Here is a 13,902-nt window from a genome sequence, read left to right on the forward strand (position 1 = left end):
TCTACATGAAATCTCTCAGAGGTTGACCTTAAAGCTGCCTCTTGTGGCTCGTTTGTTAACTAATTAAACAAAAAAAAAACCTGGGACCGACTGACCATAAAGTACCAACAGGTCAGACAAAAGAGTTTCGACAGCGATAAGTTTGAAAACTTACAACAGTTCCCTCTCTGACCCTGATGCTCACTGGTATTTCACGCGTCACTTGTCAAAGTGACAGATGGAGGAGACAAATGACGGTGACATGAAGAGATATGGAAAGTACAAGATATCCATTTATACTTTGAATTTTATAAAGTACTTTAGGTCAGTTGTAATGTACGAGCTATTTTGAGTGTTTTTAGCAGAATAACATTTTATTGATTAATTAGGTTAAAACAACAAATACAGCAGAAACTTAAAAACACTGTGACTTTCTGCCATAGTTTCTTTTTAGCTTGTGTTTAAGTGTGTTTAAAAACGACCAACCAGTCAGGTGCACGCATCATTGTCTAGACCAGGCGCGGGCAAAGTATAATCATAATATAACTTAATAACAAAATTTGGAGATGTTTAGCGGGCCTAATTAAAAAGCCAAAAGGGCCACATCCTGCCCCCGGGCCATAGTTTGGCCATACCTGGTCTAAACAGTCTTCAGAATATATATATATATTTTGATTTTTGCATGAAAACCATAACAAAAATAATAGATAGAACAAAAAAAAGATCGCTGTATAATTCGATCTGGGATCAGTTTCCACTTTTAAGTAAATAATGTTGATTTCAATGCTGCGTTTATTCATATCAAACTGTCTTGTTTTTTATATCAATGCAAACCACAAATGTAGACTAGAGTGTGAGACACAAACAGCTGTTGTGTGTGTGTGTGTTGACATTACTTTTAAAACACTGATAAGAAATTCAACAGTTTTACGAATGTATTTGTTTTATTTTCTTGTTAATATTTATTGATATTGAACGTGAAAACGATAGCTTCTACGCTACTTTTCACCTCTTTGTGGGGAGGCGCGGGGGGAGGAAGGATGTCCACTGCTGGCAAACTAGTTAAGCTGGATTCTATCCGCATTCAAAACACTTTTTTTTTGTTTTTGTCAAGTAATTGATATTTATTTCAATAGTTTTAGAGCAGAAGTGTGAACATATGCAGCAAAAGTGTAGCCAGGACTCACCTCTGACGCAGAGTAACGACATGGCAACACGCGATTAAATCCACTTGTTTGACTCAGTTTACAGAGCAGGCGGAGATTTACTGTGAGTGGTCACATTTTAACGTCCCCGCACTGACTTGGTCCAAAAAAATAAAATCCACTTTAATCAAGTTTTTCTCTCGCTAAACTTTGACAGTTATCGAACCCCGGTATCGCCATTATTAAACGTCCCATCACAGGTTTTACTCAGATTGACGGATAACCTGAGGACACAGAGCTCCAGAGAACCCGAGGGAGGAGACTTACATTGGGAGCGACACGTACTCTGTCCAATGGCAAGGTTTGATTTGTGATTAGGGGCGGGGATACGAATGTATCTTGTCCAATTACTGAAATAGGCGGGATTGAGGAGGAAACAGGTGACGCAGACACTGGAGCACAATGGGAACTTTTAATTAGAGAAAGAGTCGACTTTTTTTTATCGGATTTTAACAATAAGACGTAGATAAGTATTATCTCCTTCAAATACTGACAACTCTGCTCCGCCATTATTAGGTCACTTTACGACCTGACATTCTGAACATATGACCATAAAAAATATCACTCATTTAAGCGTTATGATATATTGTATAAAAGTCATGTCGCAGTGAGTCTCCAAAGTGTAATCGATCGCAGAGACTCAATTGTTGAGAACAATAATTCATTTTTAGTTGTAAACGTTATGTTTAAATATCCCCTTTTGTCAAAATGTATTTTAGGGACTTTTATCAATAATTATTATATTATTCAGGCTGAATGTGTTTTAAGTACAAAAAGAACACTTTAATAAATGAATGAACTTCCCTTTGACTTTAAACAAAGGACAGAATAAGTTTTATTTTTATTTTACAGACAGCGGCTGTATATATAACATAACATTACTGCCACCTAGTGTAGTAAATGAGTCATTACACTTATGTAGATGAAACAAAAATGTGTACATTCATTATTTCACGATTGTTAAACCAAATAGATTATTTGAATAGTTCTGTATATTTACTACAGTTTATTTACATTTATAATTTCTTCATCCAATTCATTAAAGAAACACATGAACGCAGACAAGCGGAATCTTTGTTGGTGTCCTGGTTTCTCCCTTTGACGGACTTAATTCAGAGCTGCACTAGTAATGCAACATTAGCTTCCTGTAGAGCTAGGGTCATTCACATGAGTACTGACTTTCTCTGTGGAGTGGTTTCAGAGACTGAATTAACTCTTTTTTCATTAAACTCTGTTTAAATGATGTTACGATCGTTGTGTCGGGCAGGCGGCGCCATTCTCCAGGTAACTTCCGGGTTTGCTGCGGCAGTTTCGGTGGTCTAGCATGTTAGCGGGTGTCATTCCATGAGCATCAGTGTGTTAACAGTCCGTGGACGTCATTCATCAGTTCCATCACAGACTTGTCTGTTTTGAGTGTTATGTTTTAAACATTATTATGTATGTTGTAATATGTTATCGATACATTATGTAATTGATTTTTAAATTGATTGTTTCTTAATGTTCGTTTTAAGTTTTGAACTCATAAAAGTGCAACTTTATTATTATTTTATAAGTTTTTGTGCAATAATTTAACCATTACCCACAATAGAATAGAACAGTTTTACTGTGACAGCTATTCTTGACATATTTCACATCTTTTGCAGGTTTGGTTTTCTAGCATAATATGTTATTATTTGAACATCGTACAAACCCGTTGTGTTGTTGTTGTTGTTGTTGTTGTTGTTGTTCATGTGTGTGACTGTAGCAGACACAGAGAACGGCACCAAAGCTGTGGGTCACTCCAGCGCAGCAGCGATGGGCGTCCAGTTTGCCCATGAACACGGTGGTCCTGTTTGTGCCCCAACAGGAAGCTTGGGTGGTGGAGAGGATGGGTCGCTTCCACCGCATCCTAGAGCCGGTACTTTCCACTGACTGAAAGATCCAGTACTTTGATACATAAACAGCGAACATGGTTCAGTTTTTTTTCCCTCACTTCTGTTTAGGGTCTGAATTTCCTCATTCCTGTACTGGACCGCATTCGCTACGTGCAAAGTCTGAAAGAGATTGTGATCGATGTTCCAGAACAGTCTGCCGTGAGTTTAGGTAAACATGGCTGCTCTGCTCCTCAGTCTTGTTTGGATCAGTGATTTTATCACCTCTGACCTCTGGTGTATTTCATTCTTGTTTCCTTCCAGACAACGTAACATTACAGATTGATGGAGTCCTTTACCTGAGGATCATCAACCCTTTTAAGGTGTGGTGGAAGGAAATCAAAGTTTATACAGAGATTAGATGTTTCTGCTGGGATTTTAGCCTCAACCCTGAGTTAATGTTTGTTTTTAGGCCAGTTACGGTGTGGAGGACCCAGAGTACGCAGTCACACAGCTGGCCCAGACCACCATGCGTTCCGAACTGGGCAAACTTACACTGGATAAAGTTTTTAGGGTAAGGACAACAAACCTTTGGTGACTAGAATAAGGAAAATGAAACACAAAAAACGAAAGCATTCCTTTAACTTCATTTTGAAGGAAAGGGAATCCCTCAACGCCAACATGGTCCACTCCATCAACCAAGCATCAGATGATTGGGGAATTCGTTGCCTCCGGTACGAAATCAAAGATATTCATGTTCCACCTCGTGTCAAAGAATCCATGCAAATGCAGGTGAGATCAGAACTCTGATTTGGACCCAAACTTTTGACCCTTTTTTCCCCTCAAACTCTGAGGTTAAGGTCTGAAGTTTAAGGACTTTTCTTCTCACCTTTTGATATTTCTCTGAGATCAAACTCTTAGCACCCACTCTTTATGTACTTTGTAAATAGGTTGAGGCTGCTCACGTTTTATGTACTTTGTAAATAGGTTGAGGCGGAACGTAGAAAGAGAGCCACGGTGCTGGAGTCTGAGGGGTCGAGGGAAGCTGCCATTAATGTGGCAGAGGGTCGTAAACGAGCACAGATCCTCGCCTCCGAGGGAGAAAAGGCCGAGCAGATCAACAAAGCTGCTGGTTGGTGAATTAACTTATTTGTGTCGGAGTTTTTATCTCTGTGGCCGTCGTGTCGTCTGTCGGAGATTTTATCTCTGTGGCCGTCGTGTCGTCTTTGTCCTCTTTTTACTGTCTGTTTTGATATGAAGTACTTTTACTGCTGGGTGTCATCGATAAATCTCTGCACATTTTCAGGCGAGGCTCAAGCTGTCTTAGCCAAAGCCGAGGCCAAAGCCGAGGCCATCCGTATGCTGTCAGTGGCTCTGACTGAACAGGCGAGTAGAGACTTCACAGTTGACGACCTCGATGTTGTTAAAACACATTTTAATAATTATCTATTTTGGGCATCGAACAGAATGGAGATGCAGCAGCTTCCCTCAGTGTGGCTGAACAGTACGTGTCTGCTTTCTCCAAACTGGCCAAAGAATCCAACACCATCCTCCTGCCCTCTCACACCGGAGACATCAGCAGCATGGTCACACAGGTAGCTTTACCCGCAGCACATTTTCATTTTAAACCTGTTCTGGGCAACTCTACTCCAGTCTGGACATTTCTTCACACTCATCTTCTCTCCCTGCTCCTCAGGCCATGACCATCTACAGCAGGTTGTCAAAGACGAAGCCCAGAGCTCCTGCACAGGTGTTGGAGGAAAAGAGTGAAGAGGCTCAGGACCAATCAGAATCCCCTCAGTAGCAGACAAGTCCAATCATAAACTCTTAACAAAAACAACAACAGACAGAAGCGGAGTGAAGACGACGTGATTGAAGACCGTGACGTCCACTCAGCTGCTGACAACAAGAAGAAATGTCAACTCCAACTTCCCACCACATCGTCCTGACGTCTTCTATCGGTCTGTTTTCAGACGTCACCGACAGTTCCTGTGTCATCTCAGGGACCACCGTCTTCAGGCTGTAGCACTTAAGGTGTTCAAAAGTGAAAAGTTCCTGAATGTGTAGTTCAACAGTAAACCAACCACCTTCAGGAGGTGGAAAATATTTAATTTTCTCCCATTAATGAGTACCGTATATAAATGTCCTGTAAAATGAATTGACCTTCAGTCTTAGTGGCTGTACTTGATGAATTTTCAACACTTCTGTTATTTCCCATAGTCCTTTAATAAGAAGATGAATCAGCACAGTGTTTTGAAATGTTTGAGTTTTTTTTTTAGAATTCAAAGTGAAAGGTTCTGAGTGGGAGTTTGATGATTTGGTTTGAAGTGTCGCAAAGCACTGGTTCAAATTCACAGTTGTGTTGGAGGAGGATGGTGTGAAATGGACTGGGAAACTGTTCAAAGTCATTGGAATATTATTTACAGGATAATTAAATAAAAGTCATGTTCGATCATTTCTGCTGTGTTTGTGATTTTTGTCAGTGTTAGTGCTCAACAAATATGAAATATTTGAATTAAAATTGGACACATTTAAGCTAAAAAATTAAGTAAATTAATAAACAGCGTCCCAACAGTAAAATAAATAACAGAAATTAGTGTCAGAAATATTATACTGCTATCGCAATAAAGCTTTGTGTTTCATTTGTTAATATAAAATCCGAAATGTCCCAACAGTAAAATAAATAAAAATTAGTGTCAGAAATCGCAATAAAGCTGTTTCATTTGTTAATATAAAATCCGAAGATTAAAAATATTTTTTTTTATAATTATTCTATATAACATGCATTTCTTATTTTTGTATAAACAATTGTATTAACTATTATTATTAATTATTGAAAATATTTTTTTTAACAAAATAAGTGAGACTTTCGCAATATGACTTTAAAAGACTCGGTGGTGGTGTTGCATACAAAGCCGTCCGTCCCCGCACTTCCGCCGGGGCTCCACGCTGTTGTCTGCCGTACCACTCATACCGGTGTGTCCAAATGAAGGAGAGGGAGGTTCCTGTTCCTCCTCTGTTCACCTGAGGTCCCTGCTCCTCGGTGTTATTCATACACACATTCACCTCCGCCCTGAGACGAGGAGAGGACGAAACGCCGAGACCGAGACAAGGTCAGTGACGACAGAGACCGGAGCTAGCTGTGGCTAACTGTGTTAGTACTGTGTTACTACTGTTCCACACAGTTTATAACCTGTCAGTGTTGTCGTAGAGGCTCCGCGTGAGCCTCTACCTGTGAGTCTTAACCTGTTAATTACACTCTGGTAGCATTAATGCTAATGTTAGCCTCAGCTGTAGCAGGTGAAGAGTTGTTATAGTTGACTTTAAAACTATAAGATGAGACAAACCGTCATTGTCATGTTCAAGGTAACAACGAGATCGAGTGTAAACAATGATTAATAAATGGTAGGAATTAAAATCAAAGTGTGTGTGACTCACTTTTAAAGAGAGATTTCTTTACATGTTACACTTGTGATTGTCTTTAAATATTCAACCATTGAATGTTTGGTTGTGAAGTAAACCAACACCGACCCGTGTTTGTGGGTTAGTATGAAGGGTCTCCCAGTGCTGGCCCTGCTCCTCTGCATCAGCTCGCTCTACTTCGTGGGCCTCTACCTGTTCGTGGGTGGCTTCTTGCTCGTGAGACTGGAGGTGAACAGGACCAGCAGCTGTGGAGACGTCCTGCAGCCTGCGGGGGAACCGGTGGACTTCTGCCACGTCCAGCCACGTCTCCGCCGAGCTGTGGTCCTCATCATTGACGCCCTGAAGTTCGACTTCGCCCGTTACGACCACAGTAACGCGGCGCCAAGACCTTACGAGAACAAGCTGCCAGTTCTGGAGGAGGTGACGTCGTCCAGGCCGTCCCACAGTCGACTCTACCCGTTCCGCGCCGATCCACCCACGACCACCATGCAGAGGATCAAGGGCTTCACCACGGGATCTTTACCCACGTTTGTGGACGTTGGCAACAACTTTGCATCCAGTGCCATCCTGGAGGACAATCTGATCCACCAGCTGGGTCAAACAGGTGAGAAGGTCCACACACCTGGAGTTGTCTCCGTGTCCACAGACTAAATCACATGGTCAGATTTGACTCGTATGTTTTTTTGTTTTGTTGTTGTTAACCATGTGCCAAACTATCGCAGGCAAACGTGTGGTGTTCGGCGTGTTTTTTTTAACCATGTGCCGAACTATCGCAGGCAAACGTGTGGTGTTCATGGGAGATGACACGTGGGAAAGTCTTTTTCCAAAGAAGTTCCATCGTTCTCTGCCCTTCCCGTCTTTCAATGTCAAGGATTTGCACACGGTGGACGACGGGATATTGCAGCATCTCTATCCCACCAGTATGTGGTGTTTCAATTCTGTCTAGTCCTAGTTTTATTAAGACCATGTGCAACCTCATGTTTGGTATCATTATGTACAATAGATCGACTCCAGCAGATAACTAGTACTACTTATATTTATGCACCACGAAACAAAAACAAATACGTGATGAAATATAATAACTTTCTAGTCACAATTTCGTTGCTCTGAAACATGGGCCTGTTTAGTTGAACACGGTTGCTCTGAAACATGGGCCTATTTAGTTGAACACATTTCTTTCTTCAATTCGCATCGGAAGTTGAAGAAAGAGATACATAAAGATCTTTCCCTTTTTTAAGTTTCTATAGCCATCTGCTGCCATCTAGTGGGAGGGTATTTAAGTATTTTGCCTGTGACGGATTCATAGACGTAAACAAAGCCTAGTTTTTTTGTTTTATCATTTTCCACGACTCACCTGACGATCTGTCGTGGAACACTAACGTGCCGAGACACAGTGGTTGAACATCGCTCATTTATATCATGGGTCTTGGTTTCTTCAGTGACGGGTGACGACTGGGACGTCCTGGTGGCCCATTTTCTCGGGGTGGACCACTGCGGCCACAGGTTTGGACCCGACCACCCGGCCATGGCTGACAAGCTGACCCAGATGAACGCGGTCATCAGGTGAGAGTTGGCCGCGGTGATGTTCTCCGTGATCTTCAGAGCTGTCGTTTTCACTGATGATGATTTGTCCGGCGCAGGTCTGTGATGGAGCGGCTGCAGAACGACACTCTCCTGGTGGTGATGGGAGATCACGGGATGACCGACACCGGGGATCACGGAGGAGAAAGTCTGAAGGAAACTGACGCTGCTCTTTTCCTCTACAGTCCTGCACCTCTGTTTCCTGGACCCCCGTCACAGGTGGGTAGACCTTCAGTCCAGGATGAGGGGGGTCTTCAAGTGTAGACGACCGGACAGAGAGACAAAGTCAGGGACGGATCAGAGCAGGAAACCTGAGTGAACCAGGTGTAGGTGAGGGTTCAGGTTAGGGATCGGGATCGGAATCTAGTACTGGGTCATGTAGGGAACTTGTTCCTAGTGTTTCAATCGGAGGCGTTTCTTTGGTGAAGTTAAAACAGAGAAGTACTAAAGGTTTGTACTCAATAAGAAGTACAGATACTTGTTTTTAAAAACTCCAGTTAAAGTAGAAATACTTTAACTACTCCTTTAAATAAAGGTGTCAGGAGTCGACTGCCTAATCTGAAAAAATCACTGGTCACTGGTCATACCATGACACTACACACTCTAGTCCAGTAGGGGGCAGTGTGCTCCTAAAAACCCTCTAGCAACCCCAGCCGTCAGGTCCTACGTAGGCTGAGAGATGTTCAGGTGTTGGAACAGAACGTGGGAAGAACTGGTTCCACAGACACCAACAGTGTTCTCCAGTGGAACTCTTTCTCCACTTCCTGTTCTTTCTCTTCTTCTTCTGTTGTTGTTTTATATTTTGCAGAATTCTTACAAATAAACGATGACTGTGTTTGGTCAGAATCCTGTCGTGGTATCGTTACGTCCACTTGAACATCAGTGTGAAGGAGAAAAGAAAAGAACCAGGAACTGATGTTTGTGCCGTTTCTCTTCAAACCAGCAGGAACCGTCCCTCACACGGTTGTTGTTTCCTCTCTGCCCAGCTGGGGGTAAATTGGTAGCAGCGGGTGGTCGACACTTTTTCAGGCGTGAAAGCGCAGTTCACACTAGAAACACTAGTCCAGCTCTGCTTTTCCTAATTCCTGGGTAATGGAGGCGTCACAAAAACATGTTGTTGAAAGTGGAGGATTAATTGAACACAGAGGAAAAAAAAAACATGTGAAAGTGTTTGGACTTAGTTTAGAAATATTTGTGTCTGGACTCCTGGTGTGTGGACAGTCCTGGTCTCAGGAACGTCTTCTGTGAGTCGGAGGATTTTGTGGTTCTTCAGAACCAATCGCCTCGGTTTGATTCTTCTTCTTTTGTTTGCAGGATGAACCTGAGGTGGTGCCGCAGACCGACCTGGTGCCCACCCTGGCTCTGCTGCTGGGAGTACCCGTGCCCTACAGCAGCGTGGGGCAGGTCCTCCTGCCGCTGTTCCCTCCTCACGGGCAGACGGAAGGTGCAGTTGAAGGTCTCAGCCAGCTGGAGGCGCTGTGGATCAATGCAAAGCAGGTAGTGTCCCAGGTTCAGGCCTGGTCAAAGGGGTTTCCCACCAGAGAGAGTCGGACACTGATGAAGGACTTCCTGGATGGTCTGTGACGTTCAGCACAGTTTGGTTTGATTTTTTTTTTTCTCTCTCTCCTCCTCGTCCCTCAGGTGAACCGTTTCCTGGAGACCTACTCCAGCATGGCCTCAGACATTCCTCCAGAGAACCTGTCTCAGCTGAGGCGTGAGTTCAGCCGTCTGTCCGACCAGTACCTGTCCTGGGTCAGAGGAGGGGGCCCGCCCCCCCCACGGCTGCTCTTCTCTCTTCAGTCCTACCTCAGCTCGGTCAGAGACACCTGCAGAGCCACCTGGGCTCGATTTAACCCCTTCAAGATGGCTGCCGGTCTGGTGGTCCTGGCCTTCGCCTGTCTGACCTGCTACGTCCTGTCAGAACTGTCCGTGGTGCTGATTCAGGAAAACGCACGCCGGCTGAGGACTCCTGTCGTGGTGGCTCTCGTGGTTGGAGTGTCGGTGGCTGTGGCTCAGTGGTTCGCCAGGGGCTACGCCGACGTGTCGTGGTGCCTCGCAGCGTCCGCTCTCACCTCTGAACTCCTCTTCTTCTGGACGTCTTTTCGATCCCGATCCAGTCCCGTGACAAAGAACGGATCCAGGGCGGCCAGGTCTGCTAGCTGGCTGAGTCATCCCCTCCTAGTTCCCCCTCTAGTGGTCTCCCTCCTCCGCTGTGCCTCCCTGCTCTCGGACAGTTATGTGATCGCTGAAGGCCGGGTCGTGACCTTCCTCCTCTTCTCTCTGGCTCTTTACGTCCCCGTCCATCTCAACTGGTGTGGACATCTTGTCCCACCAACCCCCGACCCCCTGAAGGCAGCCGGACTACTCCCCTCCCCGACGTTGTCGTCCTCAGCCGTGAGGAAGGAGACCACGACCCTGGTGGGCGGTGTTGGACTCCTGGTCCTCAGCCTCTACCTGTCCCTGTCCTTCCACGCCTGTCGAGAAGAGCAGGGCTCCTGCCGGCCCTCCCCGTTCCTCTCCCCTCTCTCGCGGCTGCAGGACAGTCAGCTGAAGAACCTCCACTACGTCCTGTCCGTCGTCTCTCTGGCGCTGTGGACGTACCTCCTCAAACGCTGCCTCAGTCACTACGGTAACCTCAACTCCTCGGGTGGAGCGGCGTTCACGGCCCGCTGGATCCTCCCGCTCCTGTCGGTGTTCCTGGGGATCTACTGGGCCGTCAGCTCCACGCCTGAGGACAACTTCAAAGACCTGGGAGAGCTGATCCGCCTGGGTCAGCTGACCCTGCCCAGAGCCGTCTTCTGCCTCCTGGGACTGGGGCTGTTCCTGATCTGGTTGGACCCTCTCACCGTGTTCATCAAGCTCAGGAGTTCACCTTCATCCAGAACCTCCTCACTGCCGCCTCCTCGCTACAGAGCCAGCACCAGCATGAGCCCCCAGGCCGAGCTGCACCACCTCATCCCCCAGATCTACCAGCGGATGCGGCGTTCTCTGGAGGATGGGGAGGTGGGTGAAGGCGGCGGGGCGGACGGCAGACCTGCGGTGGAGGCCTACGGTCTGGGAACCGTGTACTCGGCTCCTCTGCTCCTGTTCTGTGGCCTCCTGGGGGTCGGTCTGCTGCTGCTCCACCCCGAGGGCATGGCTCTGTCCTTTCTGCTGCTGCTGCTGGAGATGGGGGCCATGCTGTACATCCACGCCTCCTCCACCACCCTGAGGGGTCATCACTCAGGTAAGACCTGAACCTCCTCCTCTTCTGTGGTCCTCCTCCTGGAGTCGGAGGAGTTCTGATCTCCAAAGACCTCTCCGTGTCCCTCAGGTGGCTTCACCGTGTCCTGGCCTCCCATCGTGATGTGGTCGCTGGCCTCCAGCCAGTTCTTTCACGCCACGGGTCACCTCCCCACCTTCCCCTCCATCCAGTGGGGGGCAGCGTTTGTGGGGTTCCCTGAAGGACACAGCGGCACCATCCTGCCCGCCTCACTGGTGGCGCTCAACACCTTCGCTTCACACGCCCTCTTTGCAGGTACTGAGAAAATGTCGAAGGAGTTTGAATATTTCAACCTCAGGGTCAGGACCTCAGGGTCAGGACTTCAGGGGTCAGGGTCAGGACCTCAGGGTCAGTACTTCAGGGTCAGGGTCAGGACCTCGGGGTCAGTGTCAGGACCTCAGGGTCAGGGTCAGGACCTCAGGGTCAGGACGTCAGGGTCAGGACTTCAGGGTCAGGACCTCGGGGTCAGGACCTCAGGGTCAGATGGATGTTGTTCTGTGGAGTTATTTCATCATTTCTCTGCTCCCCAACAGTTGGATGTCCTTTGCTTCTTTTCTGGCCTCTGGCGTGTGAGGTACGTGGCAGCAGAGGTGGAGGAGGAGGGGGAGGAGGACGAGCGTGTGGAGATGAAGATGAAGATGCTGTGATGGAGATGAGGCTGAGAGAAAACCCAGATCAGTTCAGCTCTGCTCTGCTGCAGCTCTCCACACGATACCTCTTCCTGTTGGGAGCACAGGTACACACGCACACGCACACACAGAGTGAATTTCCAGCGACGACCTGAAGGAGGCGCTGTTGATCACCTCCCTCCTCACTTCTCCGGCTCAGCTCCTGATGTTTTCCTCCGCCCGCTCTCCCCAGGTCTTTGCCTCCGTCAGTGCTGCCGCCGTCCTCAGGAGACACCTAATGGTCTGGAAGGTTTTTGCACCCAAGTAAGTGGCTGAGAGCATTTTCCAGCTCACTCCGACTTTACAGGCACTCAAGGCTTTAGAGCGGAGACTTCCTGTGAGCTGGTGTCGACCTCCAGTCTCTGTTCAATGGATGTGGATATCGTTTGAGTTTAGGTTTAGTTTACGAAGGCTGTTTTCAGTAAAATATAAAATGTCAGATTCAAAATCTAAAATGTTATTTTATAATCTCTAAATGTTAGTCGACTCTAAAGAGTCAACGCTGCGATTTTCCACAAGTTGTAATAGGAATGTTAGCATAATTACATCTATATCTGTAAGAATGTTGTCGGTTTTTCCCTCCGATAATGAAAACCTAATAACATAGAGCCTGGGTTTCACAAAATGATGTCTGGGAAAAACAGCTGCATGTGAAAGCCACTAGATGGCAGCATTGCAGCTCATTTTATTAATGTATTTTTAATCATACAGTGGTTTGAACTGATAAATAAATAAATAAATATTAGCAGGTGCTGAATAGTGTTTTAATATGGGGGGATGAAAAAACTTTTGTCCCCAGGAGGGGGGCAGAGGGGGGGGGGGATGGGAGGACCCATCACCTTAGAGAGCAGACGACACTTCACTTCCTTCACCACCAGGGCACCACTGCTCCGCTACATCGGTGTTAGTTGATATCGCAATCAGAACTGAAGTGAACAGTATCAGAATATCGGATCAATAAGTTAATATGTGACGTCCCTAAACAATAATAATAATATATTAATGTTTCTGTCGTTGAGTCTGGTCTCGTTTGCTCCGTCAGGTTGATGTTCGAAGCCTGCAGTTTCCTGGTGAGCAGCGTTTTTCTGCTCGTCGGAGTCACGTTAGTGCTGAGAGTGGACGTCGCGGTGGCTCAGTGGTTTAAGAAAGTCATTCCCGAGGCCTCCAGGTAACGACGGCTGAAGATGGAAACTGAATTCTGGGATTTCCACCTGACAGAGTTTGACTTTTCAGCCACCGGAACCTGAGGAACCAGGAACTCTGAGAGTGTGTGGATCTTCTTTTTTTTTTTTTTTTTTTATGAATCCTAAATGGATGAAACCTCCGTGTTTATCATCACGTGTTTCTTTGTTCTCTGTTACATGAACAACGACTGAGGCCAAAGTGACCAACGACACAGTGAAGCAGAGAAACTGATCAGTGTTTACGTCTTCTTGACTAATGCCTCTCTGCCTGCGCACTCACTCATCAGACCAACAGTCTATTTACAGTCAAACATGATTCTAAAGCAGCAGCCCCCCCACCCATTAAGATGACTATTGTGACCCCCCCCCCGCCCCCCGACCCCCCCGACGCCCCCCACCACCCCCATGCACACACACATTTTTGAAACACTACGATATCTCGACACTGTATTAACTGAACAAAGTGAATTCATCAACAAATCAGTGCAACTTTTCTGGCAGAATTAAACAAATATCAAGGGAAATTAATTTGATTGGTTGCACCCCCTGACCCCCCCACCCTCACTCCCTGGAGTAAAACATCTTAATAACGCCACATTTGAGGTTTAAGAGTTGATTATACATAAAAATAAACTCCACTGCCTTGTAGATTGTCACCTCAATAGTAACGCCTTTGTGCCTGCGCGACTTGCCTATTGAGGCTAGCACAAAGCTGTGGAACGATCTGACTGGAAACAAGTGTTTATCTGT

At 46.1% G+C, this 13,902-nt stretch overlaps 3 protein-coding genes across 4 annotated transcripts in view; 2 read left to right on the forward strand and 1 right to left on the reverse strand.

Moving 5' to 3' along the window:
- unc13bb (unc-13 homolog Bb (C. elegans)) overlaps positions 1 to 2,045 on the reverse strand; it is a 49,563-nt gene extending 47,518 nt beyond the window's left edge. The window contains exon 1 of the mRNA XM_025062069.1: positions 1,167 to 2,045. Coding sequence (XP_024917837.1) covers positions 1,167 to 1,188 — 22 coding nt within the window. The 5' untranslated portion in view covers positions 1,189 to 2,045. The remainder of the gene's footprint in view (positions 1 to 1,166) is intronic.
- Positions 2,046 to 2,282: 237 nt separating this feature from the next.
- stoml2 (stomatin (EPB72)-like 2) lies at positions 2,283 to 5,491 on the forward strand. 2 transcript variants are annotated; one of them, XM_008326159.3, is made up of 10 exons: positions 2,283 to 2,468; positions 2,929 to 3,081; positions 3,167 to 3,266; positions 3,359 to 3,417; positions 3,507 to 3,608; positions 3,692 to 3,826; positions 4,022 to 4,166; positions 4,341 to 4,420; positions 4,501 to 4,629; positions 4,731 to 5,491. In XM_008326159.3, the coding sequence occupies exons 1-10, from the start codon at positions 2,424 to 2,426 to the stop codon at positions 4,836 to 4,838; spliced, it is 1,056 nt and encodes a 351-aa protein (XP_008324381.1). In that variant the 5' UTR covers positions 2,283 to 2,423; the 3' UTR covers positions 4,839 to 5,491. The 2 variants fall into 2 exon arrangements, with proteins under 2 accessions (XP_008324381.1, XP_024918475.1); XM_025062707.1 differs by having other exon boundaries at positions 2,932 to 3,081.
- Positions 5,492 to 5,960: 469 nt separating this feature from the next.
- pigo (phosphatidylinositol glycan anchor biosynthesis, class O) lies at positions 5,961 to 13,140 on the forward strand. Its single transcript, XM_008326161.3, has 11 exons — positions 5,961 to 6,147; positions 6,583 to 7,061; positions 7,234 to 7,377; positions 7,897 to 8,020; positions 8,098 to 8,257; positions 9,353 to 9,535; positions 9,680 to 11,264; positions 11,352 to 11,555; positions 11,834 to 12,036; positions 12,162 to 12,232; positions 13,011 to 13,140. Exons 2-11 carry the CDS (start codon positions 6,584 to 6,586, stop codon positions 13,138 to 13,140), a joined length of 3,282 nt encoding a protein of 1,093 aa, XP_008324383.1. The 5' UTR covers positions 5,961 to 6,147; position 6,583.
- The last annotated feature ends 762 nt before the right edge of the window (positions 13,141 to 13,902 follow it).

This window comes from Cynoglossus semilaevis, chromosome 14, assembly GCF_000523025.1.
Source record: "Cynoglossus semilaevis isolate Cse_v1.0 chromosome 14, Cse_v1.0, whole genome shotgun sequence".
Taxonomy (NCBI): Eukaryota; Metazoa; Chordata; class Actinopteri; order Pleuronectiformes; family Cynoglossidae; genus Cynoglossus; species Cynoglossus semilaevis.

What these genes read in the sequence shown, in the direction of transcription:
- stoml2 (XM_008326159.3), top strand. Translation starts at nt 2,424, where the DNA reads ATGATGTTACGATCGTTGTGTCGGGCAGGCGGCGCCATTCTCCAG. An exon ending in CAGGCGGCGCCATTCTCCAG is followed by an intron (nt 2,469 to 2,928) that starts GTAACTTCCGGG and finishes GTGTGACTGTAG; the next exon opens with CAGACACAGAGAACGGCACC. An exon ending in ACAGTCTGCCGTGAGTTTAG is followed by an intron (nt 3,267 to 3,358) that starts GTAAACATGGCT and finishes GTTTCCTTCCAG; the next exon opens with ACAACGTAACATTACAGATT.
- pigo (XM_008326161.3), top strand. Translation starts at nt 6,584, where the DNA reads ATGAAGGGTCTCCCAGTGCTGGCCCTGCTCCTCTGCATCAGCTCGCTC. An exon ending in TTCCTGGACCCCCGTCACAG is followed by an intron (nt 8,258 to 9,352) that starts GTGGGTAGACCT and finishes TTTTGTTTGCAG; the next exon opens with GATGAACCTGAGGTGGTGCC. An exon ending in TCTTCCTGTTGGGAGCACAG is followed by an intron (nt 12,037 to 12,161) that starts GTACACACGCAC and finishes CGCTCTCCCCAG; the next exon opens with GTCTTTGCCTCCGTCAGTGC.